This window comes from Scyliorhinus canicula, chromosome 1 (genome assembly GCF_902713615.1).
Source record: "Scyliorhinus canicula chromosome 1, sScyCan1.1, whole genome shotgun sequence".
Taxonomy (NCBI): domain Eukaryota; kingdom Metazoa; phylum Chordata; class Chondrichthyes; order Carcharhiniformes; family Scyliorhinidae; genus Scyliorhinus; species Scyliorhinus canicula.
The window spans coordinates 10279325-10299176 of NC_052146.1; the positions used below are offsets into that span (position 1 = coordinate 10279325).

The window sequence follows — 19852 nt, forward strand, 5'->3', positions numbered from 1 at the left end:
GTTCATGCTCCATTCGTTGGAATCCTTGGAAGGTCCTGAAGAGTGCTCTCTGTTTCAGATCCTGCTTTATCCTGGATATCTACTTTCTTCACGTGCCAGTGGAGTGGTCTTTATCCTGATGACTGCCTTGTTTCTTAGTTATCACCTGGACTTTACCACCTGATAATCATGTGGTTGTTTGTTAATGTTGTCAATCCATTTGTTTGCAGGCAAGTAAATCTTTTCAATGAGAAATGAAAATGAAAATCGCTTATTGTCATGAGTAGGCTTCAATGAAGTTACTGTGAAAAGCCCCTAGTCGCCACATTTTGGCGCCTGTTTGTGGAGGTTGGTATGGGAATTGAACCCGCGCTGTTGGCCTGCCTGGGTCTGCTTTAAAAGCCAGCGATTTAGCCCAGTGTGCTAAACCAGCCCCATGTTTGTCCTGCACCATGAGTTATCCTGATTTAATAAGGTTTTATCATGTTAGGCTAAATAGTGAGTTCGGAATTTGCACAGTTTCTTTATCCTAATATATTCTTGGAGGGAGGATGAGCAGGGTGAGGAGTGGAGGGTGTGGGTGGTAAGTGTAGAGATTTGTCCTTGCTATGTTTGAAGAAGGTCATCCATAGTCAGCTTATTTGCTACTTTGGGAGGTGTAGGGACTGGGATATTGAGGGAGTCCTTGGAGCCAATTCTCCAATCCTACTTTTTTTTCCTTATGTCGGTGCTGGGCTAGGCCAGGCTCGGCATTGCGGTTGTTGTGGGGGAATCCGGTGTGTGTGGATCCACATCCAGAGAGGTGAAGGTTGGGGAAGGATCTGAAGGTTATGTCCAGTAATTGTCTTTATTAGTCTAGTCTTGGGAGTTGAAAGGGGCCCACTTTACGGTTGGTTGGCTGGTTCTCGTCTCGTGGTAATGTCTTGGGCGGTGCTTTGTGGCTCCGAGGGGGTTAGTTCTGACAGTTCTTGCTCTCCTTCTTCACTCTACCTCTGACTTTAAGGGTAGGCTGCTATTTCTCTCTTAGTATTGGTGCCGGTGAGGGCTGGCTGTGGTGTTGGATGGTGGGTCTTGTTGAAATGGGCATTCATATTCAAATCTACTTTAGCTTTTGGGTGGCCTAATCCTTCCTGTTTTTAGTGGCCCTGGCTGTGTGTGTGTGGGGGTGGGGGAGCTGCCCTCCCTCCCAGGGGTCACTCTGTGGGGTATAGACCCCAGTTTACATTCCTTTTGGCTCTTGGCCTGGCGACATCCTGTTGTCCTATTGATGGCTTGACTGGTGCTGATGGTCTGGTATGGTGATCGGTTTTGTTTTTTGATCTGGGGATGTGAAATGGGATGATGGAAATTCAGATTCTTGCTCTTGGCTCTTGTTCTTGTTCTCTTTTTACTTCTTCTATGAGAGGCCCTAGGCTGAGTATTATGGTTTGGTTGTACCTGGTCCTCTCTCTGACCTTGTTTTTGTCATTGTGCCATTCCGATGGTATATGATGGCTGCCTGTCCCAATCTGGATGTGCAGAAGAGTTTGAATTGCACTGTAAGAGTTGGTCGATTCCCCCTTAGCACTGGGGTGCTCGGGGTCTTGTTTTCTTGCTCTGCCATTTTGTTTGGCAGCTATGGGTGAGATACAGGTCGAGACTGTTGCCTGTATCCTGTTTGAGTGCAGACAGGTCATTTATCAGTGGAAGGAACAGGCTGGGGATTCTGTCCCTGAATCATCCAGCCTTATGTGTCCCAATTATATGACTGTTGTTTTGTGCTGTATCTGTTGTACATTTACACCTAGCTCTATCTTTCTGCTTTTGTTGGTTTGTTTGTTGCGTTTTTTTGTTAAAACATTGAAAATTCAAATAAATAGACTTTTAAAAAACATATGGTGACCAATAGTGTACACAGTACTCCAGATATGGTCTCACTAGTGCCCTGTAGAACTGAAGTAATACTTATGTATTCAATTCCCCTCGCAATAAATGATAATGTTCTATTAGCCTTCCTAATTACTTGCTTTACCTGCATACTCTCCTTTTGCGATTCATGCACGAGGTCACTCAGATCCCTCTATGCCTCAGAGTTCTGCAAACTCTCGCCATTTAGATAATATGCTGTTTTTTAATTGTCCTGCCAAAATGGACAATTACACATTTGCCTGATCTTTGTCAACTCAATTAACCCATCTATATTTTTTTGCAACCTGTTTCTGTCCTCTTCACAACTTACTTTCTTGTTTATCTTTGTGTCATCAGCAAATTTGGCAACTATTCCTTCATCCAAGTCATTTATATAAGGGGCTGGTTTAGCTCACTAGGCTAAATTGCTGGCTTACCAAGCAGGCCAGCAGCACAGTTCGATTCCCGTACCAGCCTCCCCGGACAGACGCCGGAATGTGGCGACTAGGGGCTTTTCACAGTAACTTCATTGAAGCCTACTTGCGACAATAAGCGATTTTCATTTTCATATAAATTGTGAACAGTTGAGCCCTCAAGAATCACCGTTGTGGCACACCACTCGTTGCATCCTGTTAACCTGAAAAAGACCCATTTATGCCTTCTCTCAACATCCTGCTAGCCAGTCAATCTTCTATCCACGCCAAAATGTTACTCTTTATAACATGAGCTTTTACTTTCCACAATATTCTTTGATCTGGCACTTTATCAAATGCCCGTCTGGGAATCCAAGTACACTACATCCACTGGTTCCCCTTTATCCAAGCACAAAGAACTCCAATAAGATGGTTAAACATGATTTCCCTTTCACAAAACAACGTTGGCGCTGCCTGATTGCCTTGAGGTTATCCGAGTGCCCTTCTATAACTTCTTTATTAATAGCTTCTAACATTTTCCCTGCGACAGATGTTAAGCTAGCTGTCCTGTAGTTTCCTGCTTTCGGTCTCTCTCCCTTTTTGAATAACATTCTAATCAAATGGAACCTTCCCCGAATCTAGGATGTTTTGGAAAATAAAAACCAATGCATTAACTAACTCGCTAAACACCATCTTTTAAGGCCCTAGGATGAAGCCTATCAGGACCCAATCTCATCAGCCCACAGCTCCAACAATTTACTCAGTGCCACTTCTCTGGTGACTGTAATTTTCCGGAGTTCCTCCCTCCCTTCCTTCCTTTTCCTGTTTTTAGCTGCTTCTGGGATGTTACTTATATCCTCTATAGTGAAGACTGATGCAAAATACCTGCTAAATGAATCTGCCATCTCTCCATTTTCCATCATCAATATCCAGACACTTTCTATAGGACCAACACACCCTTTGTTAACTCATTAAAAAATATTTATAAAAACTCTTACTATCTGTTTTTTATGTTTCTGGCCAGTTTTCTCTCGTACTCTTTTTTCCCTCATTAATCCTTTAGTCATCCTTTGCTGTTCCTTATATTCCTATCTTTGCACCTGCCACCTGCCTTTGCATAATTTTTCTTTAAGTCTAACACTATCTTTACCTTTCTAGTTAACCAGGGATATTGGGTCCGTCCATTAGACTTTTTCTTACTTGTTGGAATGTATCTATTCTGTGCATTCTCAAATATTTGGCATTTGGGCAGCACGGTGGCGCAGTGGTTAGCATTGCGGCCTCATGGCACCGAGGTCCCAGGTTCGATCCCGGCTCTGGGTCACTGTCCGTGTGGAGTTTGCACATTCTCCCCGTGTTTGCGTGGGTTTCGCCCCCACAACCCAAAAGATGTGCAGGGTAGGTGGATTGGCCAAGTTAAATTGCCCCTTTATAAAAATACATATTTGGCATTTAATCTTGATTGACCCATCTCGTTGCACAATACCAGGTCTAATATAGCCCATTCTCTGGATGGCCCCAGAACGTCCTGTTCTAAGAAACTATCCCCAAAACATTCAATGAACACCTTGGGCGGGATTCTCCCACAACTGGCCGTATGGCTCGACGCTGGTGCCAAGAGCGGGACGAACTACTCCGGCGTCGGGCCGCCCGCAAGTTGCGGAATCGTCCACACTTCTGGGGGCTAGGCCGGCGGCGGAGGGGTTGGCGCTAGCGAAACGGTGCCGAAGGGCCGCCATGGGCTGGCGTGAGTTGGTGCATGCGCAGAACTGCCGACGTGTTCTGGCGCATGCGCAGAAGTGCCAGCGGGTTTCCTGCACATGAGCAGGGAGTTTCTTCTCCGCGTCAGCCATGGCGGAGCCTACAGAGGCCAGCGCGAAGAGAAAGAGTGCCACCACTGCACATGCCCGTCCGCAGATTGGTGGGCCCCGATCGCGGGAGGGCCACCCCCCCCCCCCCTCTCGAGGATTCCGCTAGCCGCTGTCCAAGCCAGGTCCCACCGGGATGGACCATGTCCATTTCACGCAGGCGAGACTGGCCGAAAATGGGTGGCCGCTCGGCCCATCGTGACCTGGAGAACTGCCGGGGTGGGCCGCTGCCAACGACCCCTGACTGGCGTGGCGTGATCCGTGCCCCCGCCTAAAAACCAGCGGTGGAGAATTCGGCAGCCAGTGACGGAGCGGGATTCACGCTGACCCCCCCTCTCATCTAGGTTACCTTGTGTCCATCTGACTTTATAGGATAGCTTGGATGCCAATTCAATCTCTCATACTTGCACAAATGGATAAGATGCAAGTTTTTTTTTTAAAAAGCCAAATTGTTGAGTTATATTTAGAAACAAAATATGTTAACAACCCTTGGAGACAACCATATTAACATATTTAATATGCATTTGCCCATGGCAAATTATGTGACAATTTATTATTGTCACAAGTAGGCTTACATTAACACTGCAATGATGTTGCTGTGAAAATCCCCTAGTCGCCACATTCAGGCGTCTGTTCGGGTACACAGAGGGAGAATTCAGAATGTCCAATTCACCTAACAAGCACGTCTTTCGGGACTTGTGGAAGGAAACCGGAGCACCCGGAGGAAACCCACACAGACACAGGGAGAATGTGCAGACAGTGACCCAAGTGGGAAGCAACGGTGCTAACCACTGTGCTACTGTGCCGCCCAGCACGTTAAAATCATAAAGTGCATGACGCAGCAGTGCACAGCCAACTCCAACAAACAGCAATGTGATAATATCCAGATCATTTGTTTTTGAGATGTTGATTGAGGGATAACAATTTGCCAGGTCACCCAGATGCTCCCCTGCTCTTCTTTGACATAATGCCACAGGATCTTTTCCGTCCACCTGAGGAGGCAGAAAAGTTTGAATGTCTAGCCTGAAATGAAAATGAAAAAAATGAAATGAAAATCGCCTATTGTCACGAGTAGGCTTCAAATGAAGTTACTGTGAAAAGCCCCTAGTCGCCACATTCCGGCGCCTGTTCGGGGAGGCTGTTACGGGAATCGAACCGTGCTTCTGACTAGCCTTGGTCTGCTTTAAAAGCCAGCGATTTAGCCCTGTGAGCTAAACAGCCCCTGAAAGACATAATCGTCAACAATGTAGCATTCCATCAGTTCTGCACCGGAGTCAGAATTTATGCCACACTCTTCTAACTCAAGAAGTGTGCATGTTAGCCACTAAGCCAGAGCCGACACTTATGCTTGTACCAATTCTTTGAAAAAGCTATCTAATTAATCTTACTCCACTGCTTTCTCTCTCTGTAGTCCCACAATTTTCCCCCTTTTAAATACTTATCCAATTCCCTTTAGACAGTTCCTATTGAATCTGTTCCTACCACTTTTTCAGGCAGGGCATTCTAGGTCACAGCATTTCACATTTTTGTTTGTTTCATGTACTCTTGGGTTCTTTTGCCAATTGTTTAATCTTTTTGTTCCTCTGGTTACTGACCCTCCCGGCAGTAGAAACAGGTTCTCCTTATTTATTCAGTCAAAACCATCCATATTCACATAATTGAAGATGGAATAGCTGAACACTGATGTGACCACAGACCACACACTTGGCTGATAAAGCAACTTCTAAAAGTAAAAGTCATTTTAGTAAAATCCGAATCAATCTAAATATTCTGCACGCGATCATTGAGAAACTCCTACTTGCAGTACTGCCAAATGATGCAGTACTCAATAACCCAAATTGGATCTGAAATCCACAGTATCAGCAGATTTCCAAATCTCACTTTCGTCTTTCCCTCCCCTGTTTCTGCCAGTCTTGCTATTGTTACCGTAACTGCTGAAGTTCCAACATCTAAAACACTCTTGCCGAATATTCCATTCCACAGATTACACAAAAAGAGGGCAAGAGGAAGTCTCTCATCAGTCTGATCAATTCACAATTTAAAGGTCACCTTCAGGGGCTGGTTTAGCAGGGGCTGGTTTAGCACACAGGGTTAAATCGCTGGCTTTTAAATCAGACCAAGGGAGGCCAGCAGCACGGTTCAATTCCCGTTCCAGCCTCCCTGAACAGGCACCGGAATGTGGCGACTAGGGGCTTTTCACAGTAACTTAATTTGAAGCCTACTTGTGATAATAAGCGATTTTCATTTCATTTCATTTCAGGAAGGACCCTTTAATTGTTAATTTGCGTAATTAATTTTGTACTGTGTTCACAGAATCTTAAGTTTATCTTTACTTTAAATGCACAACTTATATCGGTATTTTAAATAAAGTCTCTCACTCTCGCTGAATATTTGTATTTAATTGTGACTTACTGAAGTTTAATGTTCAATTTACCATTCCATGTAGACTTTTGTGACTCCTCAGTAAGTAAGGATGTGATTTATAAGCTGCCATAACATATGTTTTCCATAAAAATGACCAGCCTTCTAAAGTGTGCTGCTAATCAACACGTTTGTGAACGCACCAACATGAAAGAAAGATTCCATGTCATTGGTTTAAAATCTGCAGCAGCTTTTAATGACAACTATGGACACGTTATCCAAAGCTCCTCTTACACATTCCTTGGCAGCCGACTCCAAGATGGGTGATTAGACTTACTGGCAGGAATCAGTAATATGGGAGGGGAGAGGAATGGAAGGAGACAAGCAGACACACAAGTCTTCTCCATCCAAGACACGACAGATTGAATAAACCTGGCTACCTTTCAATAATGGCAAGCATTTGGCCAGTCAGAGACAGAACACGAAAAGTTCAAATCTGGAGCAATAAGCAAATTCAAGACGACAATAGTAAGCTTCATCACTGTACATGTTCTAATCTCCATTTTTAACAGGAAAACTAAAGCAGTAGGTTAGACAACAGCTGAATTTAGCGAAGTCATTTATAGTCCCGCCAATAACTCGCACAAATTTAAGAGTTTAGACTTAGCAGCAATCCAAATTGCTTGGCAAATTTCAAATTCTACACTTTAGCACCAATTTTAACAAAATGAAATAGAACAAACAATTGAGCCAGTAATTCTGGGACTAAGGCTACTCTGCTTTCCATTCAACGGATAACATATTTTCAGAGACCATAGTTAATAGTGTGATTTGGGAAGGGCAGCACGGTGGCACAGTGGGTTAGCCCTGCTGCCTCATGGCACCAAGGTCCCAGGTTCGATCCCGGCTCTGGGTCACTGTCTGTGTGGAGTTTGCACATTCTCCCCGTGTTTGCGTGGGTTTCGCCCCCACAACCCAAAGATGTGCAGAGTAGGTGGATTGGCCAAGTTAAATTGCCCCTTAATTGGAAAAAATTAATTGGGTACTCTAAATTTATTTATTTTTAAAAGAAGAAAAAAAAAGTGTGATTTGGGTAACTTTAGCATACAATGAACATGGTGCACAAAGGGCATTTCGATAACTTGGATGTAAATTACAATTATGCTGTCTTCATTTTCTAATGAACAACGAGTCAAATATGCCATATTTCTTTCAGTTGTTACTGATTACTATAATGAGATAGAAACTATTTGAGAGATGGGTAATAAACAGTGCAGTGATAATGTTGCAAGATTGTTCATAATAGGGACAAATTTACTTTAAACACCAAGCATATAATGGGTAAAAGTGATTTAACAACGAGGTCCAACAGGTGGGTTTTACTAGCCAGGAAGAAATGTGGTATGGTAAGAGTTATTTAGTTAGGGAGTATAAAAGACGAGGATCAGGATGGATGAAGGTTCTGCCACGCGTGGCGGAACAAGGGGGGGGGGGGAATTATAGAAGTTGAAATAGTGATCATCTTAGTGTTGAATGGTACAATATAAAAGGTTCTATGTGGATAGGTTTAGAATCCCTACAGTGCAGAAAGAGCACCCGTACCTCGGCCCCCCACTCCATCCCCATAACCATGGAACAGTGCAGAAAGAGCACCCCTACCTAGGCCCCCACTCCATCCCCATAACCATGGAACAGTGCAGAAAGAGCACCCGTACCTCGGCCCCCCCACTCCATCCCCATAACCATGGAACAGTGCAGAAAGAGCACCCTTACCTAGGCCCCCCACTCCATCCCCATAACCATGGAACAGTGCAGAAAGAGCACCCCTACCTAGACCCCCACTCCATCCCCATAACCATGGAACAATGCAGAAAGAGCACCCTACCTAGGCCCCCCACTCCATCCCCATAACCATGGAACAGTGCAGAAAGAGCACCCTACCTAGGCCCCCCACTCCATCCCCATAACCATGGAACAGTGCAGAAAGAGCACCCTACCTAGGCCCCCCACTCCATCCCCATAACCATGGAACAGTGCAGAAAGAGCACCCTTACCTAGGCCCCCCACTCCATCCCCATAACCATGGAACAGTGCAGAAAGAGCACCCTTACCTAGGCCCCCACTCCATCCCCATAACCATGGAACAGTGCAGAAAGAGCACCCTTACCTAGGCCCCCACTCCATCCCCATAACCATGGAACAGTGCAGAAAGAGCACCCTTACCTAGGCCCCCACTCCAACCCCATAACCATGGAACAGTGCAGAAAGAGCACCCTTACCTAGGCCCCCACTCCATCCCCATAACCATGGAACCCCACCCAAGCTGCACATATTTGGACGGTGGGTGGAAACCGGAACACCCGGAGGATACCCACGCAGACAGCCACCCAAGGCCAGAATTGAACCTGGGTCCCTGGCGCTGTGAAGCAGCAGTGCTAACCACTGCACTGCTGTGCCACTCTTTTACTGACACTGTTGTGGAGGAATAATTAGGAGCTAGCCACGTTGGGAGTAGTATGGTGACAATCCATAAGCATTTATCAATTATGCAAGTTAAAATTCTGAAGGCAAGTGCACAATTTTGCCAGGAAAGCATTTAGAAAAGTGCTGCAAATTTGGAGAAAATCTCAGATTAGTTCATGCCCATTCTGTTTTATTAGCACCCGCTCATTGAGTTTAGACAAATGGTTAATGCCACCACTGAGTTAGCAACAAAATTTCTTGCAAATTAATATGACCAACACTTCAGAAATTCTGCAATAACTAACTCTTCATTCGGAAACAATGAAACTTGCAAACTGCAGTCATATAATCTTTACACACAAACCTCGAGGAAATATTCCAGGATCCATAAACGTTGCCATGCTGAAGTTTGCCAAAACAAACAAGAATATGAGGCCATTGTAGACTGGAATTGCTGAAGAGATTTCTTTTGTTAACCAAGGACACCTGTTGGAAACAAAAGATGATATAGGTTGGGAAATGAATCAAACAAGGCTCTTTGTTCTCAATTCTTGTCAGTCAAACTTGCTGAGAAGGGAGAAAAGTGATTTAACAGCACTTCAAAATCCATCATCTTGTCTCCAGTTTATGTTAGGTTGCTGGAGGGCTGAATGGCACCAGACACCAACACAAGGCCTCATCCTCTGCCACAAGACGTGGATTCTCAAGCACCAAATGTAAAGGTTAAAATTTGTATATTTCTACGCTGCTAATATTGGTGGTCTACTGCAGTACTTACACATGAAGCAATTGCAACAAATCTGTCCTTTTCAAACTTAACAGAGGTACAGAATCGCAATGATTAAATAGAAGGAATGAGTTGTTCAGATTTTATAGGCTCTATAATCAAGACAAGGGTAGAAATGGTCCACAGGTTATAATTTGGACATCGCTGCTATTGATGCATGTTGTAATCCAGAAGGAACAGTTGCTTCCCTCAACTATTCCATCATGTAAAGTGCTATAAAGAACAAAGTTAATGATATTCAACTGTGCAAACTTAATGAGTCATCACATTCGTTTTTTTAGAATGGGTTTTAGCCATCAAAAAAACCTTTGATTATTTTGATGTAATTATAGAATCCATACAATGCAGGAGGCCATTTGGCCCATCACGTCTGCACCGGCCCTTGCTCTGATAAAGCAGCATACCTAGGCCCACTCCCCCACTCCTACCCCCGTAACTCCACCTAACGTTTGGGAAATTTAGCATGGCCAATTCGCCTAAACTGCACATCTTTGGCGTGTGGGAGGAAACTGGAGCACCCGGAGGAAACCCACACAGACACGGGGAGAAAGTGCAAACTCCACACAGACAGTCACCCGAGGTCAGAATCGAACGGGGACTCTGGTGCTGTGGGGCAACAGTGCCAGCCACTGTGCCATCGTGCCGTCCTAATTAATGAACACTAATGGCATTGGGACTCTAGTTAATAATGGCTAACAGCTGGGAAGAAATTGAATCGTCACATTGTCAATGTTCATATCTCAACTGCAGTGAATGTAGGTACAATATTGAGGGAAGCTAACAGAAGCCCTCAACCTGAGTAACAATACTTTCTAAAGAAACTTGGAAAAATTAATATTTGAAAAAAAATCAGGTTTTGCTCATGACATTTATCAAAATCTACGTAACAGCTTGAAAATCGATATAATGAATATGCTCTACATTCCAGGAATTGAGCACATAATCTAGGTTCACACCTCAGCACCTTAATGAGGGAGTGCTGCATTGTCAAGAGGTGCCATTGTTAAACAAAGCCACTGCCTACTCAGGTGGGTATCAAAGATTAAGCAGCTTGAAATATTGGGGTGGCAGAGAAGTGTATCCCAAATTGAATGTTGAGGCTAGCCTGCCTCCTCACACATTATTCATGGTCATATTTCCCTAGTGTCAGCCCACAAACTAGTAGATTTATTGAATTCCGTTTCAGGATTTGAACTCATGACTTCTGAGTCAACCTTGACTGCTACATCATTACCCTGATAAACAGAGACGGACAGTACCATACATTAGTTTGGGTGCAACATTGCCTGCCCACCTATGGGCGGCAAGGTAGGACAGTGGTTAGCACTGTTGCTTCACAGTTCCAGAGTCCCAGGTTCGATTCACGGCTTGGGTCACTGTCTTGGCGGAGTCTGCACGTTCTCCCCGTTTCTGTGTGGGTTCCTCCGGGCGCTCCGGTTTCCTCCCATAAATCCCGAAAGACGCGCTGTTAGGTGAATTGAACATTCTGAATTCTCCCTCGGTGAACCCGAACAGGCGCCGGAGTGTGGCGACTAGGGGCTTTTCACAGTAACTTCATTGAAGTGTTAATGTAAGGCTACTTGTGACAACAAAGATTATTATTAAAATGATAGTTCCAGCAGCAGAGCAGGAATAACCGGGGTGAAGGTTGTCAAGTCTAAGATTGCTCAGGAATTCGAAGAATTGCAAAAAGATGGAGCACTTTGGCCGGTTATGCCTATGTCAGCTCTTTGAAAGATGTGGCAAATTAGTCTTCACATCCCAGCTCTTTTCCCGTTGCCCTGCCAAAGTTCCACTTCAGTTCCTTTGAGTCTGCTTGCACCTCGTTCCAGGGAGCACATTCTCGATCATTACAACTTGATGCCTCTGCCCGCACTTTATCTCTGTCTCTTCTGGTGACCAATTCTCGTACCAGTGCAATCCTATGTACTCTATCAAATCCCTTCATAACTTTGACACATCGATTAAATCACCTATCCATTTCCTCTGCTCAAATAACAATCGTAGTCACTCATAGAATCCCTAAAGTGCAGAAGGCCATTCGTCCCATCGAGTCTGCAGCGACCCTCGGAAAGAGCAGCCTATCGAAGTCCAATCCCCCGCCCTACCCCCACCTAACCTTTTAAGGGAAAATTTAGCATAGCCAATCCACCTAACTTGCACATCTTTGAACTGTGGGAGGAAACTGGAGCACCCGGAGGAAACCCACACAGACACAGGGAGAAAGTGCAAATTCCACACAGACGGTCACCCGAGGTCAGAATCGAACCGGGGTCCCTGGCACTGAGAGGAAGCAGTGCTAATCACTGTGCCACCGCTGCCCACTCCAGAGTATCAAGAGAAAATTAGTAACACTGAAAATGCAAGATTTCAAACATTCATTATTCTTTTATGCATGGTTTAGTTTACTTCCTTTGCTCGTCACAGCTACAGACAGCATCGGTTGCAAGATGCACAGGGACATTTTTAAAATCCAAATGCTAAATTTAACTGGGCTGCGCTGTTCTTTGTGAGAAACTGGGCAGATCTAAAAAAAAAAAGAATATTTGCAAATATTATCCAGTGAGAAATGCTCTCGGATATCTCAGCCCATTGGGGATATAACTGCTGGCTCTATGGAAGCAAAAATTAACAAGCATTTTGCATTGAGACCCCAACTGAAATATCAGACCCCATAGTGTGGGAAAGCAGCAATGGTAAATAAGTAGGGCAGCAAACTAGATAAATCAAAACAATGAAAGGAGGTTTCTGTTAAAGTTGTGACAATTAAAGGAGGTGCAATGGTGAATGTAAGGCAAGGGGATCAGGGGTTTTGGGGAGAAGGCAGGAGAATGGGGATGAGAAAAATATCAGCCTTGATTGAATGGCGGAGCAGACTCGATGGGCCGAGTGGCCTAATTCTGCTCCTATGTCTTACGGTCTTATGTATATTTTGGCATTTTTCCCCAATGTCACATAATCCGGCATATGAATCTTGATTTAGTGAAAATTCAACTCCAGAATTTATTTTAAAAAGATTTGCCTCGTGTTTTGTGCCATTGAGTTCTGGTGCACAGTCATCACTTTATTTATAGATTCTGACATTGTACAGCTATAAGGTTTCTCATATCTGTCATGGATTTTGAGCCCGTCAGCAATTTTCTAACCGCCATGTCTGAAATGCAAAAGAAAAGTACTGACAAATCTAGTCCAACAAAGGAAATGTTCAACAGGTTTTGGGAGTGGAACTAATTGGAGTATTCTTTCAAAGATCTGGCACTGGCATGGTGGTCCAAATGGCTTCCTTCTGTGCTGTATTAATTCTAGGCAGTCTTTGTCCTGACCTTAGACATACAAAACAAAACACAGCCAGCCTGGCCTCAACGTTTTGGATTCCAGCTACACTTCTCTGCCACCCCTTTAATTCAAACACTTGGATATTCAGAAGCCTCCTGGACTCAAACATTCAACAGTTCAATGGATGTCCACTGGGCTCAGTTGGTAGCACACTTACCTCTCAGTCCAACGGTTGCAAGTTTAACCCTCCAGGGCTTTGAGCACAAAACTTAGGGTGCCATTCCTTTGCAGTGCTGAGGAAATGCTACGTCTGCCCCATCAGATGCTAACAAAAAGATCTCATGGCACAATTTAAAGCAAAACAAGGAAGTCCTCCCTAGTGGGTTGACCAACATTTACCCCTCAACTAACACCTATTAACCTAAAGAAAGATTATCTGGTCAGTCTCATTGCTGTTTGTAGGAGTTTGATGTGCGCAAATTGGCTGCTGTTTCCTACATGGCAGCAGTGGCTACACTTCAAACGTACTTCACTGGCTACAAAGCAATTTGGAGTATCCTGGAATGATAAAAATGCAAGTCTTTCTTTCATAGAATCCCTACAGTGCAGAAGGAGGCCATTCGGCCTATCGAGTCTGCACCGGCCCTTGGAAAGAGCACCCACTTAAGCCCACACCTCCACCCTATCCTACCTTTTGGACACTAAGGGGAAATTTGACATGTCCAATCCACCTAACATGCATATCTTCGGACTGTGGGAGGAAACCAGAGCACCCGGAGGAAACCCACACAGACACGGGGAGAAAGTGCAAACTCTACACAGACAGTCACCCATGGCCGGAATTGAACCCGGGTACCTGGAGCTGTGAGGCAACAGTGCTAACCACTGTGCCACCCTCATTCTTTCGATGAGTACCCCCCTGCCCCCCACATTACAAAAGTCATAGCAGTTGACCAGAGTTCCGACCAATGCACAAATAGCTTTTCTATCAGATGGGTTATGGGTATAGGGTGGATACTTGGCGTTTGAGTAGGGAGATCATTGCTCGGCACAACATCGAGGGCCGAAGGGCCTGTTCTGTGCTGTACTGTTCTAATAATCTAATCTAAATGTTTTAATTAAGCTATTTCTTCACAATCTGTTGTTAGCTCAGAATGTTCAATCGAAGATCTTGATGCAAAACAGATAAATCATTCCATTTTACTGTAGTTGGAGAGACAGGCAGTGAGGAACTGGAACGGCACCTTGATGTATGGAAGAGGGAGACAGAATGCTGCCCCCCTCTTCAGGAACGGAAACTGCAACTGCTGCCTCACAGTGCCAGGGACCCAGATTCGGGTTTGGCCTTAGGTGAACGTCTGTCTGGGTGGAGGTTGCACTTTCTCCCCATGTTTACGTGGGTTTCCTCCGGGTGCTCCGGTTTCCTTCCACAGTCCAAAGATGTTCAGGTTAGCTGGATTGGCCATGATAAATTGTCCCTTTGTGTCCAAAGATGTGCAGGTTAGGTGGGGTTACTGGGATAAAGCAGGGGGAGTGGGCCTAGCTAAGGTACTCTTTCAGAGGATCAGTGCAGAATGGCTTCCTTCTGCACTGTAGTGATGCCAAACCATGATTGAAGCCTCATCTTAAGATGGGAATTTCTGTAGCAGCTAGAAACAGGAGAGAATTGCAGTAAGGTTGCATTATAGAAGTGTATCCGAAGAGGCGGTGGAAGTAAATTCAACAAATAGGTTTAAAAAGGAACTGGATAAATACTTGAAGGAGAAATTGTTCCAGCCAGGCCTATGAATGTTCTCCTTGCATACAGTTTGATTCTATCAATCCTTAATTCACCACAGGAGATCTACCAGACATTACAAAAACAAACTGGTTTTCAAAAGGCACCTAAACATTAATTACAGATGATGAAATCAATGATTACTAATAATGTCTTTGCATCAGTTTTTTTTTAAACAAAGCAAGAGTTAGAAAAAGATTTTGAACCACAACAGCTGTTTACACGTCCCATGTAATGTATCCCAGATTGGCTCTTTTCATTCATCTGCCAAAACATCTGTCTCTGTTGCTAAGGTCTGAATGATTCACCAGGTCAAATACAACTCAAAGTACAGCAGATGTCGCCCCAGTAAGAACTAGTAAAGTGATATTTTGTACTAGACGTTGCTTATTAAATTCTCTGGCCTTAAAGCAGGACCTATCCCAGAAATTCAGCTTTCCAAACACAATGTCCTTAGGTTTTGTGTTTGCTTATTCATTGGTCCCGGAGGCTTCAAAAGAGTTGTTACTCTGTTGCCCAAAGCAGGTGAGAACATCAAATGCAAATAAATGGAAACAGGGATAGAAGGTATGTAACCTCACCCAAGGCTTTATGGTGTGTAACCAAATGATCCCCAGAACTAAACAGCTTGAGCGTCCCTATCTTAAAGGAGATAATAAAAAACCCTGAAATTGCAATATCTGATGGTCAGCATTTGAAAATGGCCAGGGCTCGAAATAACCGAACAGTGAACAATTTTGTTCTATTTCAGATGTCGTTCACCCTCGTTAATTTGCATAGTGGTTAGCACTGCTGCCTCACAGCGCCAGGGACCTATATTCGATTTACGGCTTGAGTCACTGTCTGTGCAGCGTCTGCACATAATCTCTGTGTCCGCATGGGTTTCCTCCGGGTGCTCCGGTTTCCTACCATAAGTCCTGACAGACGTGCTTGTTAGTGAATTGGACATTCTGAATTCTCCCTCCGTGTACCCGAACAGGTGCCAGAGTGTGGCGACTAGGGGATTTTCACAGTAACTTCATTGCAGTGTTAATACAAGCCTACTTGTGACACTAATAAAGATTATTATTATTAGTTTCAATTCCTGCCTTGGGTGACTGTGCGGAGTTTGCATTCTTCCCGTGTCGACATGGGTTTCCTCCGGGTGCTCCAAAGATGTGCAGTTTAGGTGGATTGGCTGCTAAATTTTCCCTTAGTGTTCAAAGATGTGTCGGTTAGGTGGGATTGGGGGGGATAGGGTGGGGGAGTGGACATAGGTAGGATGCTCTTTCAGAGGTTTGTGCAGACTCAATGGGCCAAATATCCTCCTTCTGCACTTTGGGGATTCCATCGAATTGTCAAAATAGGGTTAGGGTTATTATCGAAATAGCACCATTCAGTCCCTCCAGCCTGTTCAACTATGGCTGATCTGCATCTTAAGGATAACAAACCATCCTCAATATCTTTCCAACAAAAAACTGGGCATTAACCTGGGTTCTGTTTTTAGTTGTGATTACATTCAAATTTCTCAATTTTTAAGATCCTTGTACCTTGCATACAGAGGTAAGGGACAAACTCAGAGATATTTTATACAAGAACAAAAAACATAGCTCCTGATTGGGATATTTTTTCTATTTGGCTTTCACAGTTTTATACAGTTGAAGCCACATTTTAGCCATGTTAGATGCAACTGTTGGAATGGTTTCCACTAAAACCATCAGATGACAGATTTGCTGAACAAATCCATTCACTTTGAAAACTCTAAGCATCGCAAAACTAGTTAATTTCGATTTAATCTGTGATGTCGTAAATAATGAAAATCTACTGTCTAGTTCCCTGACAATCGAACGATATGCAGTTCTAAGGAGACAAAGAAAAATAGGTAAACCAAAAGCAGAAAGCTATTTATCAGAATTCAGTCAAAACAGTATTTTCTCCAGTTTTTCCTCCTCTAAATCTGTGTTCTCTAGTTGCTGACCGTCTTGCCAATGGAAATAGCTTCCCTTTATTTATGCAATCACAGCCCCATAATATATAAACATCTCCAGCAAATCTCTGTATAACCTTCACTGCTCTAAGGAGAATATTCTCAGCTTCTCCAGTCTTTCCACATTATTAAAGTGGTTCATTCTTGATACCATTCTGTTAAATCGCCTCTGTACCCTCTCTAAGGCTTTGATATCCTTCCTTACAATGTGCTGCCCACAACTGAACACAATATTCCAGCTGAGCCCTTACCGATGATTTATAAAGGCATTTCATACCTTCTTTGTTGGCTTTATAAATAGAAACAAGACGACAAAGATCCCGTATGCTCTTTTAGCAGCTTTAACAACTTGTCCTGCCACCTTCACAGTGATACGATCATAAAGTAATTTTACTCACGCTGTATTGCTATTTTGCATCCTTCTTTTACCCTCGTACACCACACCACTCCGTTCACCGAGATGCATTTCAAGCCTTTGCTGACTGAACCTTTCAGCTGGCATCTCAACAGGACAGAAGTTTAAACAGGTTGATATCAATCCCCTACCTGGGAGAAATGACCTTATCACTGGGCATTGCCCTTTCCGAATAGCAATGATAACATTACAAACTATGTTCTCACTGTAAGAGCTCCAAGGGACTCATTATTAGGTACTTCTCTAACATACTTTTTTTTAAAGTAAATTTCTCGTACCCAATTTTTTTTCCAATTAAGAGGCAATTTAGTGTGGCCAATCCACTTACTCTGCACATCTTTGGGCTGTGGGAGTGGGACCCACGCAGACACGGGGAGAATGTGCAAATTCCACACGGACAGTGACCCGGGGCCGGGATCGAACTCGGGTCCTCGCCGCAGTGAGGCAGCAGTGCTAACCACTATGCCACTGCGCTACCCCACCAATTTACATACTTAAATGGGAAAAACACTCCACCTGAAATGAGTGGCTTACTGCAACTGTGAGGTGTTAAATTTCAAAACATCAATTTGTGTCCGATTCACATCTAATTTTTATGACAATTCCACTGTTTACACCAGACAGAATTGGATTGCTATTTCTAAAAATGCTTAGTTTGTGCTTTTTGCTCAGCTGCACACTTAATTTTTCCCAACTCTTTTTGATGTCCTGTCCCATGAGTTAGTGTGCAAAAAAGGCACTGTAATAATTGATGAAAAATGCACAGCTTGCATTGAATTTATTTTCCTACCTATTATATTTATATATGGCACAGAACGGCTAGAAACTAAAATACCAATCTCCTGCTGGGCCATAATGGTCCACGTGTTAACGCTCAAATGTTTAAACCGATGTTCCAGGAGCCGCAACTGAAACTGAACACAATCGACTTTTTAAAAAGGAAAATGAACTTGAGAAATGTTGAAAGTAGCTGGTTAGCAAAAATGGAATATTAACTAAGCCTGTAAAAAGCACAAACCATTTAACAATGGTTTATAATGAATCATGGTATGTGCATAATAATAAAGACACTTTGAAAACACAGGTGACCACAACACACCAGCTTTCGCTCAGAAATGGCAACGTTCATGCATTCAAAATTAATTAGAGAATATGTGGGATAAAAGTTCTGCCATGCATATGGATTTTTCCAGATATCCTTTGCAACTTGATGTTATTTTGCTTTTCAATTGTTGGGTAGTTTGCACATTTTAGCAAAACTAAGGTGGTTCCAGTGTTCCCTTTCACTTGTCTTTGCTCTTGGTTTATTGCTTCTTCAGCAATTCTTCAGGCTAAGCTGAAGATCAAGTGTTAGTATTTCTTCCAACCAAGTAACATGCCCTCTTTTGTATCCACCCCCCGCCACGTCCCATCGACAGCTGTGCCTTCAGCTGTCTCAGTCCCACATTTTGGTACTCACTCCCTAAATCCTGCACCTCTCCGCCTTCCATTTTGTTTGCTCAACCTTCCCTAACTTGAGTCTTTTAAAATCACGTCTTCTTGAGCACTTTGTGAATATTTTCCCAAGTTATTGGCACTATATAACAAACATGGAACTTCCGCTCATTTGATCTCAGATGTGTAACAGATTGGCATAATGCTACACAATCCTTATGATTGATGTAGAATGATATTCCACAGAAAACTGCGCATGCCAGAGGTAAATAATTATTTCCTGAATCAGCAAGTTAGGCACAAATGAAAATGAGCTCATGAAATTATTTTGCTCCTCCTTGAATCAGACTGAACCTCTAGGTGGCAGCACAGACAGATGTCATCATTATTCCCTCCAAAAAGTAGATTCTTTACTTTGTTAGCAGCTCTTAATTCCTGATCAAATCTCACTTTATCTACAGCAAATTCCTGGGCTGGTTTAGCATAGTGGGCTAAACAGCTGCCTTGTAATGCTAAACAAGAGAGCCAGCAGGATTCCCGTACCAGCCTCCCCGAACAGGCGCCGGAATGTGGCGACTAGGAGCTTTTCACAGTAACTTCATTAAAGCCTACTTGTGACAATAAGTGATTATCATTATTGTTTGTTTTGGTTAACAAGTTACCTGTTCAAATAAGAGACAGTATGAAATGGATGCAATATGAAATGATGCATGGAGTGACTTAACTAAAGCATCTAATTGTGCAGCACAGGGAACTCAGCTGTTCAGTTTACTTTGGGTTTAATCCTGAGCATTGCAACAGCTTCAACCACACTTATTTTTGATCTCTTCATTTTTAAAAGTAAGGTCATCTGTCCGGCACTATTGCAGCCAGGAAAGGCTTGTTCCAAAGCCTCAGCCAATGCTGCTCTAAATTAGGGAAGCAGGTCAACTTTCCCACCAGTTCTTTACCCCCTGCATTTGGGGAAGAACTCTTGCCTCTACTTGACATCTCTCCCAAACCGTCTGACCGGAATTACAAACTCATTATGGGGAAGAATCCTTGTTCAAGCACCCCAGGATACATGTCATACGTGAAACAATGTGCTTTGCCACTGGCCAACAACAATCCCCAACATTGCACTAGGCAACCTAGAAATGTTGTGAAAACTCATACTCCTCAGGAAAAACCTCTTTGTGCTTCCAGAGCTGAGAAATATCCCTGCATGGCGGAACTGAATTAGGGGA

The 19852-nt window shown here is 43.7% G+C and overlaps 1 protein-coding gene across 2 annotated transcripts in view; it reads right to left on the minus strand.

The window, feature by feature from the left end:
* The window catches only part of zdhhc8b (zinc finger DHHC-type palmitoyltransferase 8b), a 268645-nt gene that overhangs the window by 45630 nt on the left and 203163 nt on the right, over window positions 1-19852 (minus strand). For both annotated transcript variants that reach the window (XM_038808043.1, XM_038807959.1), the window contains one exon: window positions 9336-9457. In XM_038808043.1, coding sequence (XP_038663971.1) covers window positions 9336-9457 — 122 coding nt within the window. The remainder of the gene's footprint in view (window positions 1-9335; window positions 9458-19852) is intronic.